At 35.7% G+C, this 14367-nt stretch overlaps 1 protein-coding gene across 1 annotated transcript in view; it reads left to right on the top strand.

Annotated features, from left to right (window-relative positions):
* Positions 1-14079, top strand: part of LOC100367029 (coiled-coil domain-containing protein 22 homolog) — a 51195-nt gene extending 37116 nt beyond the window's left edge. The window contains exons 15-17 of the mRNA XM_085498069.1: positions 8256-8315; positions 10136-10210; positions 11448-14079. Coding sequence (XP_085354195.1) covers positions 8256-8315; positions 10136-10210; positions 11448-11567 — 255 coding nt within the window. The 3' untranslated portion in view covers positions 11568-14079. The remainder of the gene's footprint in view (positions 1-8255; positions 8316-10135; positions 10211-11447) is intronic.
* Positions 14080-14367: the final 288 nt, after the last annotated feature.

Raw genomic sequence — 14367 nt, 5'->3', positions numbered from 1 at the left:
GTAACTGTATGTGGTGAGACTACTGTCAGGCATCACTAATCCCTATTATTATAGTGTAACTGTATGTGGTGAGACTACTGTCAGACATCACTAATCCCTATTATTATAGTGTAACTGTATGTGGTGAGACTACTGTCAGACATCACTAATCCCTATTATTATAGTGTAACTGTATGTGGTGAGCCTACTGTCAGGCATCACTAATCCCTATTATTATAGTGTAACTGTATGTGGTGAGACTACTGTCAGACATCACTAATCCCTATTATTATAGTGTAACTGTATGTGGTGAGACTACTGTCAGACATCACTAATCCCTATTATTATAGTGTAACTGTATGTGGTGAGCCTACTGTCAGGCATCACTAATCCCTATTATTATAGTGTAACTGTATGTGGTGAGACTACTGTCAGGCATCACTAATCCCTATTATTATAGTGTAACTGTATGTGGTGAGACTACTGTCAGACATCACTAATCCCTATTATTATAGTGTAACTGTATGTGGTGAGCCTACTGTCAGGCATCACTAATCCCTATTATTATAGTGTAACTGTATGTGGTGAGACTACTGTCAGGCATCACTAATCCCTATTATTATAGTGTAACTGTATGTGGTGAGCCTACTGTCAGGCATCACTAATCCCTATTATTATAGTGTAACTGTATGTGGTGAGACTACTGTCAGGCATCACTAATCCCTATTATTATAGTGTAACTGTATGTGGTGAGACTACTGTCAGACATCACTAATCCCTATTATTATAGTGTAACTGTATGTGGTGAGCCTACTGTCAGGCATCACTAATCCCTATTATTATAGTGTAACTGTATGTGGTGAGCCTACTGTCAGGCATCACTAATCCCTATTATTATAGTGTAACTGTATGTGGTGAGACTACTGTCAGGCATCACTAATCCCTATTATTATAGTGTAACTGTATGTGGTGAGACTACTGTCAGACATCACTAATCCCTATTATTATAGTGTAACTGTATGTGGTGAGCCTACTGTCAGGCATCACTAATCCCTATTATTATAGTGTAACTGTATGTGGTGAGACTACTGTCAGGCATCACTAATCCCTATTATTATAGTGTAACTGTATGTGGTGAGACTACTGTCAGGCATCACTAATCCCTATTATTATAGTGTAACTGTATGTGGTGAGACTACTGTCAGACATCACTAATCCCTATTATTATAGTGTAACTGTATGTGGTGAGCCTACTGTCAGGCATCACTAATCCCTATTATTATAGTGTAACTGTATGTGGTGAGACTACTGTCAGGCATCACTAATCCCTATTATTATAGTGTAACTGTATGTGGTGAGACTACTGTCAGGCATCACTAATCCCTATTATTATAGTGTAACTGTATGTGGTGAGCCTACTGTCAGGCATCACTAATCCCTATTATTATAGTGTAACTGTATGTGGTGAGACTACTGTCAGGCATCACTAATCCCTATTATTATAGTGTAACTGTATGTGGTGAGACTACTGTCAGGCATCACTAATCCCTATTATTATAGTGTAACTGTATGTGGTGAGACTACTGTCAGGCATCACTAATCCCTATTATTATAGTGTAACTGTATGTGGTGAGACTACTGTCAGGCATCACTAATCCCTATTATTATAGTGTAACTGTATGTGGTGAGACTACTGTCAGACATCACTAATCCCTATTATTATAGTGTAACTGTATGTGGTGAGCCTACTGTCAGGCATCACTAATCCCTATTATTATAGTGTAACTGTATGTGGTGAGACTACTGTCAGACATCACTAATCCCTATTATTATAGTGTAACTGTATGTGGTGAGACTACTGTCAGGCATCACTAATCCCTATTATTATAGTGTAACTGTATGTGGTGAGACTACTGTCAGGCATCACTAATCCCTATTATTATAGTGTAACTGTATGTGGTGAGACTACTGTCAGGCATCACTAATCCCTATTATTATAGTGTAACTGTATGTGGTGAGACTACTGTCAGACATCACTAATCCCTATTATTATAGTGTAACTGTATGTGGTGAGACTACTGTCAGGCATCACTAATCCCTATTATTATAGTGTAACTGTATGTGGTGAGACTACTGTCAGACATCACTAATCCCTATTATTATAGTGTAACTGTATGTGGTGAGCCTACTGTCAGGCATCACTAATCCCTATTATTATAGTGTAACTGTATGTGGTGAGACTACTGTCAGGCATCACTAATCCCTATTATTATAGTGTAACTGTATGTGGTGAGACTACTGTCAGACATCACTAATCCCTATTATTATAGTGTACATGTAACTGTATGTGGTGAGACTACTGTCAGGCATCACTAATCCCTATTATTATAGTGTAACTGTATGTGGTGAGACTACTGTCAGACATCACTAATCCCTATTATTATAGTGTAACTGTATGTGGTGAGACTACTGTCAGACATCACTAATCCCTATTATTATAGTGTAACTGTATGTGGTGAGCCTACTGTCAGGCATCACTAATCCCTATTATTATAGTGTAACTGTATGTGGTGAGACTACTGTCAGGCATCACTAATCCCTATTATTATAGTGTAACTGTATGTGGTGAGACTACTGTCAGACATCACTAATCCCTATTATTATAGTGTACATGTAACTGTATGTGGTGAGACTACTGTCAGGCATCACTAATCCCTATTATTATAGTGTAACTGTATGTGGTGAGACTACTGTCAGACATCACTAATCCCTATTATTATAGTGTAACTGTATGTGGTGAGACTACTGTCAGACATCACTAATCCCTATTATTATAGTGTAACTGTATGTGGTGAGCCTACTGTCAGGCATCACTAATCCCTATTATTATAGTGTAACTGTATGTGGTGAGACTACTGTCAGGCATCACTAATCCCTATTATTATAGTGTAACTGTATGTGGTGAGACTACTGTCAGACATCACTAATCCCTATTATTATAGTGTAACTGTATGTGGTGAGCCTACTGTCAGGCATCACTAATCCCTATTATTATAGTGTAACTGTATGTGGTGAGACTACTGTCAGGCATCACTAATCCCTATTATTATAGTGTAACTGTATGTGGTGAGACTACTGTCAGACATCACTAATCCCTATTATTATAGTGTAACTGTATGTGGTGAGACTACTGTCAGGCATCACTAATCCCTATTATTATAGTGTAACTGTATGTGGTGAGACTACTGTCAGGCATCACTAATCCCTATTATTATAGTGTAACTGTATGTGGTGAGACTACTGTCAGACATCACTAATCCCTATTATTATAGTGTAACTGTATGTGGTGAGACTACTGTCAGACATCACTAATCCCTATTATTATAGTGTAACTGTATGTGGTGAGACTACTGTCAGACATCACTAATCCCTATTATTATAGTGTAACTGTATGTGGTGAGACTACTGTCAGGCATCACTAATCCCTATTATTATAGTGTAACTGTATGTGGTGAGACTACTGTTAGGCATCACTAATCCCTATTATTATAGTGTAACTGTATGTGGTGAGCCTACTGTTAGGCATCACTAATCCCTATTATTATAGTGTAACTGTATGTGGTGAGACTACTGTCAGACATCACTAATCCCTATTATTATAGTGTAACTGTATGTGGTGAGACTACTGTCAGGCTTCACTAATCCCTATTATTATAGTGTAACTGTATGTGGTGAGACTACTGTCAGGCATCACTAATCCCTATTATTATAGTGTAACTGTATGTGGTGAGACTACTGTCAGACATCACTAATCCCTATTATTATAGTGTAACTGTATGTGGTGAGACTACTGTCAGATATAACTAATCCCTATTATTATAGTGTAACTGTATGTGGTGAGACTACTGTCAGACATCACTAATCCCTATTATTATAGTGTAACTGTATGTGGTGAGACTACTGTCAGACATCACTAATCCCTATTATTATAGTGTAACTGTATGTGGTGAGACTACTGTCAGGCATCACTAATCCCTATTATTATAGTGTAACTGTATGTGGTGAGCCTACTGTCAGGCATCACTAATCCCTATTATTATAGTGTAACTGTATGTGGTGAGACTACTGTCAGACATCACTAATCCCTATTATTATAGTGTAACTGTATGTGGTGAGACTACTGTCAGACATCACTAATCCCTATTATTATAGTGTAACTGTATGTGCTGAGACTGCTGTCAGACATCACTAATCCCTATTATTATAGTGTAACTGTATGTGGTGAGACTACTGTCAGGCATCACTAATCCCTATTATTATAGTGTAACTGTATGTGCTGAGACTGCTGTCAGACATCACTAATCCCTATTATTATAGTGTAACTGTATGTGGTGAGACTACTGTCAGGCATCACTAATCCCTATTATTATAGTGTACCTGTATGTGCTGAGACTACTGTCAGGCATCACTAATCCCTATTATTATAGTGTAACTGTATGTGGTGAGACTACTGTCAGGCATCACTAATCCCTATTATTATAGTGTAACTGTATGTGGTGAGACTACTGTCAGACATCACTAATCCCTATTATTATAGTGTAACTGTATGTGGTGAGACTACTCTCAGACATCACTAATCCCTATTATTATAGTGTAACTGTATGTGGTGAGACTACTGTCAGGCATCACTAATCCCTATTATTATAGTGTAACTGTATGTGGTGAGACTACTGTCAGACATCACTAATCCATATTATTATAGTGTAACTGTATGTGGTGAGCCTACTGTCAGGCATCACTAATCCCTATTAATATAGTGTAACTGTATGTGGTGAGACTACTGGCAGACATCACTAATCCCTATTATTATAGTGTAACTGTATGTGGTGAGACTACTGTCAGGCATCACTAATCCCTATTATTATAGTGTAACTGTATGTGGTGAGACTACTGTCAGACATCACTAATCCCTATTATTATAGTGTAACTGTATGTGGTGAGACTACTGTCAGGCATCACTAATCCCTATTATTATAGTGTAACTGTATGTGGTGAGACTACTGTCAGGCATCACTAATCCCTATTATTATAGTGTAACTGTATGTGGTGAGACTGCTGTCAGGCATCACTAATCCCTATTATTATAGTGTAACTGTATGTGGTGAGACTGCTGTCAGGCATCACTAATCCCTATTATTATAGTGTAACTGTATGTGGTGAGACTGCTGTCAGGCATCACTAATCCCTATTATTATAGTGTAACTGTATGTGGTGAGACTACTGTCAGACATCACTAATCCCTATTATTATAGTGTAACTGTATGTGGTGAGACTACTGTCAGACATCACTAATCCCTATTATTATAGTGTAACTGTATGTGGTGAGACTACTGTCAGGCATCACTAATCCCTATTATTATAGTGTAACTGTATGTGGTGAGCCTACTGTCAGGCATCACTAATCCCTATTATTATAGTGTAACTGTATGTGGTGAGACTACTGTCAGACATCACTAATCCCTATTATTATAGTGTAACTGTATGTGGTGAGACTACTGTCAGACATCACTAATCCCTATTATTATAGTGTAACTGTATGTGGTGAGACTACTGTCAGGCATCACTAATCCCTATTATTATAGTGTAACTGTATGTGGTGAGACTACTGTCAGGCATCACTAATCCCTATTATTATAGTGTAACCGTATGTGGTGAGACTACTGTCAGACATCACTAATCCCTATTATTATAGTGTAACTGTATGTGGTGAGACTACTGTCAGGCATCACTAATCCCTATTATTATAGTGTAACTGTATGTGGTGAGACTACTGTCAGGCATCACTAATCCCTATTATTATAGTGTAACTGTATGTGGTGAGCCTACTGTCAGGCATCACTAATCCCTATTATTATAGTGTAACTGTATGTGGTGAGACTACTGTCAGACATCACTAATCCCTATTATTATAGTGTAACTGTATGTGGTGAGACTACTGTCAGGCATCACTAATCCCTATTATTATAGTGTAACTGTATGTGGTGAGACTACTGTCAGACATCACTAATCCCTATTATTATAGTGTAACTGTATGTGGTGAGACTACTGTCAGGCATCACTAATCCCTATTATTATAGTGTAACTGTATGTGGTGAGACTACTGTCAGACATCACTAATCCCTATTATTATAGTGTAACTGTATGTGGTGAGACTACTGTCAGGCATCACTAATCCCTATTATTATAGTGTAACTGTATGTGGTGAGACTACTGTCAGATATAACTAATCCCTATTATTATAGTGTAACTGTATGTGGTGAGACTACTGTCAGACATCACTAATCCCTATTATTATAGTGTAACTGTATGTGGTGAGCCTACTGTCAGACATCACTAATCCCTATTATTATAGTGTAACTGTATGTGGTGAGACTACTGTCAGGCATCACTAATCCCTATTATTATAGTGTAACTGTATGTGGTGAGACTACTGTCAGACATCACTAATCCCTATTATTATAGTGTAACTGTATGTGGTGAGCCTACTGTCAGACATCACTAATCCCTATTATTATAGTGTAACTGTATGTGGTGAGACTACTGTCAGGCATCACTAATCCCTATTATTATAGTGTAACTGTATGTGGTGAGACTACTGTCAGGCATCACTAATCCCTATTATTATAGTGTAACTGTATGTGGTGAGCCTACTGTCAGGCATCACTAATCCCTATTATTATAGTGTAACTGTATGTGGTGAGCCTACTGTCAGACATCACTAATCCCTATTATTATAGTGTAACTGTATGTGGTGAGACTACTGTCAGGCATCACTAATCCCTATTATTATAGTGTAACCGTATGTGGTGAGACTACTGTCAGACATCACTAATCCCTATTATTATAGTGTAACTGTATGTGGTGAGACTACTGTCAGACATCACTAATCCCTATTATTATAGTGTAACTGTATGTGGTGAGACTACTGTCAGGCATCACTAATCCCTATTATTATAGTGTAACTGTATGTGGTGAGACTGCTGTCAGACATCACTAATCCCTATTATTATAGTGTAACTGTATGTGGTGAGCCTACTGTCAGACATCACTAATCCCTATTATTATAGTGTAACTGTATGTGGTGAGACTACTGTCAGACATCACTAATCCCTATTATTATAGTGTAACTGTATGTGGTGAGACTACTGTCAGACATCACTAATCCCTATTATTATAGTGTAACTGTATGTGGTGAGACTACTGTTAGGCATCACTAATCCCTATTATTATAGTGTAACTGTATGTGGTGAGACTACTGTCAGACATCACTAATCCCTATTATTATAGTGTAACTGTATGTGGTGAGACTACTGTTAGGCATCACTAATCCCTATTATTATAGTGTAACTGTATGTGGTGAGACTACTGTCAGACATCACTAATCCCTATTATTATACTGTAAAGGGGGTAATTATTCACTGGGTTTTAATTTAGCTTATTTCGCTGACTGGAAAAATGCGCTAAATTAAAACACAGTGAATATGTAAAATTTAGCATAGAATAATTTAGCATAATGTTGTGTCACTTTCAGCTGATGTATGATTCAAAGATTTATTTAGTAATTAACCTATATTTTGCGAAGTATTTAATATGGTAAAAAATCTATGACAATATATATCACAATTGTTACTTAATTATAGGTTTGAATATATGCCATAGCGTTTGGAGTGTTTTAATTCAGTATGAATCATGGTTTTAGAAAAATGACCAAAATGGTCATCCTTGGAACAATTTCCATACCAATTCATATAAAAGCATTATTTCATAGAAAATAATAGTATTCCAAGAATCTCCCAATAATCTGTGCCAATCAGAATAACTTATTTTATATCAACATATATTCTTTCACTATACATGTATGTCAGAAAATAAAATTTCAGATATGACAAGACCCCCCCCCCCCCCCAGGAACCAATTTTACATGTAAATGGCTCAAACATTGCCATTTTCATGGTTTTTGAGGCATAGTCCCATGAAAACCATACTGTAAAAATGATGGACATCTGAATATCAGTTTGAATAGCCATAAACAACCTTAAGTCATATTTGAGTTATTCTGTGTACAATAACGGCACTTTATAATTGATGTACTCTTCTAATAAAGACAATTTATTAGATTGTATATCCAAATCATCAGGTTCAACACACTACTAAATATACAAATATTGTTTCCATGTGCTGCTCTTTCTCATGCATGTTTTTGTTGCTATCACTAGGATGCCAAAAAAGATGAAGCAGCGAGAAAAGCTTATAAATACCTAGCAGCATTACATGAGGTAAGTAAATATCTCTGATTGTTCATTCTATGATTTCACCTGTGTTGAATGATACAGGATTTCACTGAGTGACTCAGATTTATAAATCAGCTGGGTATTGTAGAATGTTAAGTGTGAGATCCTATTTATATATTTTGTATATCCTTGTGGGATGGACATTATGATTATGATATTAAGTACAAATGCAAAAAATGTCAAAAGCATTCTGCCATTTACTTTGCCTCATCGTGAAGGCTTGCAGCAGACAATATGTTAAGCCTTACTGTGGTGACCATTTTGAGTTGAAAGAGAGAATATAAGTAATTTAAAAACTAATTTAGTTACTCAGTTTTCACTATCTGTTTGGACAAAGTTCGAAAACAATTATTTGTATTTTCAACCTCTGTGCGTGTGTCCATGCATGCATCTCCACCTGTAGGTTAGACCTACCTAGATCACTTACATTCATACTTCACATGTATGTCTTGCATCTTGGGAAACATATGCATGTCTCTCTGTCACACGCAACGTAATATTACCATAATTGGTATAGTAAAGGTGTGATGGTTCAAATACCAAAATGGCAACAGTAACAGAAAGACTTCCCTGGCGGCGATGATAAAATACGAACACGAAGCCAACAGATGAGGTTTCAACTGGTACTGGTATTATTATACTCTGCAAACATCAAGTACAATAACGCGGTAAAACTCCACTACTCCAATGTCTAGATACTTAAACTCCAACACAATTCAACGAGATCTCCGATCTGAACTCAGTGCTGAACAACTCCCCTATATATATATATATATACCCCCACTGTCTATTAATAGACCATTACATCAGCATACATAATGAGTCTGGAACTTACTACATTGCCTCCTACAGTGTTCTATTACCTATTCAACCAGTTTCTAAAAAAAAATCTAGAATATTCCACCCAGACACAGTACGGTTCTAGAACATTCTCAGTGACACGGAAGTGGTAAATAAGTTGTATGCGACACTCTCCGATTTAAGATGGCTAGTTTACAGCCACTCTCATGCTGTAAAATTAAAATCAACCATTTCTGCCTTTTTTGAACTGGATCTTTGTTGTGTATGAACAAATTTTGTTCAACCCTGGTACATACATTGGACATTATAAGACCTTGATGCATGTCATCTGTCAGATAAGATCAGATCAGATTCTGATGTCTGACTGGCAGCCACTTTTTAGCTTCGCTGTCGACTTAGTCGAGCGTAGCTTTTTAGTTATTCGACTTCTTTTCGACCTGTCTTAGATTTGTTCATTTCATGATGATATCTTTAATTTCTCTAATTTTTGTGATCATTTTCTACATTTTTGGTAAAAAGTGATATTTTCTCCATTTTTGGTAAAAAGTGATATTTTCAACTGTCTGATTTCTTTGATATTACTGGTAAGTATATAGATACTACATGTGGACCTCTCTCAGATTTGTTCATTTCGTGATGATATCTTCAATTCTATAGTTTTGGTAAATATTTTTGTTATTTTTGGTGAAAAGTGATATTCTTTTTGAAAACAGCAAGTCCGATTGCTTTGATACTATACATATGATACCTCATGTAGACCTTTCTTAGATTTTCTAATGATATCTTCAGTTCCTAATTGAAATGTGCATTGCTAACAGCAGAGCTATCTCACTCGAGAGGCTGCTTGTTTTAAATTAAGAACTCACAGGGGTTATCTCATCCAATTACAGACTTTGAAAATAGAAAAAATAGCTAATCTAGAAATACTTTATAAATGCTTTGTAAATCTCATCATTACAATTACATCAACTTGATATGCTTAATAAACATTGATTTCTTAACAGAGTTGTAATCAACTTATCAAAACAGTTGAAGAGACTGGTACTATTAAGCGAGAAATTAGAGACTTGGAAGATCAGGTAATTACCGCAATGCACTAAATGTTCTGACATCTATCTGCTGTCATCATAGAGTACAAAGAGGAGCTGTTCATATAGGTTATTATCTTGATACTTGATATGTAGGTACATGTACCTTGGGTGAATATCTCACCCCTGCTAACTGTTGGGCTGCTGATGATCTGGTTGGCTGATGCACTCAATTTTAAATTGTAACATCCCCAAAGATACCAAAACATAGCTCTATTGATGACTTCTATACCTTTTTTAGGTCCGCTGTTAACTTAGTTAATTGTCCATTGTCTGTCAGCTGCAACTTTACATTTTCAACTTCTTCTCGAAAACAGCAAATCCACTTGCTTTGATACTTTGTCAGTGTTCAGCACTGGTTGACTTTGTTGCCGGCCGCAAATTGCTACGCTATTTCAAATGTTTACACTTTGGGTGTACTTTAGTTAGATTTGTTCATTTCATAATGATAATTTCAATTTTCTAATTTCGATGAATATATTTGCATTTTTAATAAACAAAATGCTATTTTCAGTTGTCTATCTATACAGCAGAGGTGTGATATTTTTGACTTCTTGTTGAGAACCGCAAGTCTGATTGGATTGCTTTAGGTACTACATGTGGAGCTCTCTCAGATTTGTTCATTTTGTGATATCTTCAATTCTTTAATTAAAATGTGCATTGCTAACAGTGGAGCTATTTCAACCGAGAGGCTGCTTGTTTTTGGAATGGAAACAAAAATAATGCCTGGCAGCCGTTTTGTTTTTAATCATGCTCATCCATCACTGAGATATCATTTACTTCAGTTAAAGGCTTGCACATAAATACTATACTATACTATACTATATATAGGTATTACTGTAGGTAGAGTTTTTTTTTTTTTTTGATTTGATTGAATTTCAAGTTGAATGTCTAAAATCCTGAAATCCCAGATGTGTCAAGAATATTTTCTGGCAGATGAACACGGCTTTGTATCAGGATCATACATACTAGGATTAATGTGCTTGTCACATCTTTTTGTCATTTTTCGTCATGGGATCTATGCTAGTTTCCCTGTCTGTATTTTTCAGTCTATGCATTTCAAGTCATACATTTACTGCATTAAAATTGACATACAGCTGATGCATGGAGTCCTTTGGTAGACATGTATATGTGATATGTACTGAACACTGAGATGGACTATCAGTAAAACAACTCTCAGACTATGCATTGTCAATCCTTAATGTATATATTGTTTCATCTCTTTAAGATCGATAATGAAAGTAATAAGAAGACAATCACTAATCTGGAAAAAATCACAGCGGATTATAAACAAATGAAAAAAGAGAATGAAACACTGATAGCTAAAGTCAAAGAAAGCAAAGCATGAATGAAGATACTGTCACCAAGTATGGTCCAGTAATAGGTTTTAAGCATTTTAGCTGAATTTGGAGTTTGGTATTCAGTGGACCCCTTAGTGTACTCATTCAGAGATTACAAGGTGGTTTTGTCTATAAGATGCTAACAAATGCATGTACTTTTATTTTTCAAGGAATAAGAAATACATTGAAAATTAGAATTCAACTGTTTATAAATGCTCTTTTTATTACTACACTTATATTAAAATATGTTTGAATATTTAGAGTAGTAACAAATTCTTACTTCTGGTCCAGTTACCATGAGCATTTACTTTTTAGATAGATGTATATGCTATGACGTGAAACAGTTTTTATACTTCACATGTTTATTTGCCTTCAATTACATTTAGTGGTTGTCACTACCGTCCCTAAAATCTTGTCGATAATGTTTTGGTCCCAATTATACATAGCTATTGCCAAGGAAATTCAAAAAACTTTGTTGTTTCAATGGGTAAAAAAATAATTACATTTGTACCATAACAATGTTTTTGACCTTTGTCACCATTTTTAATTATCCTTGACTTTTCCCATGCCAGAGTGAATTAGCTTACATTATGAAGAATTGTTCCCAGAGAGTCTGTAATAAAAATGAATCCATGTCCTCAATAAAAATTCACAACGGTTTGTACATTTTCGTAGTCACTGGTCACCTCATTTCCTAAAACTGGCCAATATCAACTAGGTCGCCGAGGTAAATAGTCGCACAGATTGTTTTGATTCTGCAGGTATTCTATTTTACTGTATACATGTATCAGTCAGACACCAACATAAAACTACTAGTAGTTCGGAACATAGTCAATATGGTACTTTGAATCACAGGTAGACCCTGAAGATAGCGTCATCATACAGTATCCCATTAATGAACGAAATTCACATTACAATCTTGTGCTTACAAATAATCCCATATCTATGCTAGAGAATACAGTACTGGAAAATGTCACATACACAAATATAGTCAAATCGGTAAGGAAAAGATACTATGGACCCTATGGTATACATAAAAATGCAACTACAAATTAAATGTCAGTGAATATTTTTTTTTACAAAATCCTGCAGCCAACGTAGACAAATTGACAATCCCTACCGGTAATATTGTTAAATCGCCAGCTGTGAACTTTAAATCTCATTTATTAGGATTTCTGCATAAAGTTACACAGATAGGGAAAATGCATCATTATAGCAAGGAAAAACATTGATTTCTTTTGTTCAGGTCATATAACAAATTCTCTAATTAATATTTCATTTTTTTTTTTTGGTGTTCCTGTATGTATTAAAATATGTACACATTATATCAAATTGGTGGTAGGAATTGCCAAGCCACTATATAAAATTGTGAACAAATAATTGCGTGAATAACACTGACCATGAAATATGCCCTCAAAAAGTATCACTGATGGATTATTTAATATTGCAATTCCTTTAAATAGTTGTTAGTTGTATAATTAAAATATATATATATTTCTTTATTTCATTACTGAGAATGAGTTATACATTTGTTTCGTACGTTAATTTCTTATCTATATTGGAAAATTGTTCTGTATTAATTTAAATAAATAATGTTCAACTATCCTTCTGCAACACCAATAAGATCATTACTTACAGTATGTCACTAAGCAGTATAAAATTTAAAAAAAGGTGCAAAGCCCATTCTATAAATGGTCACATGTTTCTTGGTCTAAGAAACTGGGAGCATGGGTCTTGAGGAAATCCTGCCAGAACAACTGCACAAATCATAAGGGCAAATTAACAGGTCCTGGGGGTGGTTATTCCCAATTATTTATGGCTGTGTAGACTAGTGTACATAATACCCTGGGCCTTAACAACTGGTCATATGTGGAATTATTGGGTTGGGAGATTATTACCTTGATGTAATAACTCGTGTTATGTTAACAAACCCATGCATCATTACCACAAAGAGTAGCATGTTTCTGCTGCATTTAAATATTGGCAACTTACTTGCTCTTGTATCAGCTGCATGTAAGCACATACTGCTTCCATATGTAAATTGGAAAAGTTACCAATTGATTCGAAAAGGAGGCAATAATTTAAGTAGTGAACGTGATATATGAAAAGAGTTTTAAATAAGAGTAATTTAATAAATACACAAACCTCGTCCACTCGTGTATTTAAAATGTATTCACCAACTGTGGCCAATATCTTGTTGAGATGAAGCGAATGTGAGACACACAACTTGCCTTCCTGACTATGGAATAGTAAATAAAATACTGAACACTGTTTCTATAACTATTAAAATATTCAGACTGAATGCATGTTTTATATTCGATTTCAATTATTGCGATTACGCAGCTAGAAATGAACTTATCAAAATTTACAACTGGACCAGTGATGGTGACGTATGTTATATCACCGTCAAGTTCAACGCCTCAATTGTCAGACTGGGATCTCCGGCCACACACTAGTTTTTTTCAGAGCAATGTTAAATGCTGGTAGAATTATTCATTAAAAAACGTTTAAATGCTGAAACTTTGTTTTCATTTTCTGAAGCCGTATACAGGTAATTTCTCACAATCTCCCATTTGATCAAAATTCTAATCATATAGACACGATTTGACGGGACTTACTATTCCTGCTGGATAACATTGCACCCGTATGCAAGCACTCCCATTTCCCCCGATTCAAAACATGAAAGAAGATATTCAGTGGAGTATTTTATATGGCGCCTATGCCATTGGGGGTTTTGTGAAGTCCGATTTTGCTTTCTGTCATGAGACGTGTTCTATTTATCATACATTGAAGGTGCTACACACGTTA

Source organism: Saccoglossus kowalevskii, chromosome 4 (genome assembly GCF_978046115.1).
Source record: "Saccoglossus kowalevskii chromosome 4, keSacKowa6.1, whole genome shotgun sequence".
NCBI lineage: Eukaryota > Metazoa > Hemichordata > Enteropneusta > Harrimaniidae > Saccoglossus > Saccoglossus kowalevskii.
Note: the sequence above shows the minus strand (reverse complement) of the source record. Positions and strands in the feature narration are given on the sequence as shown.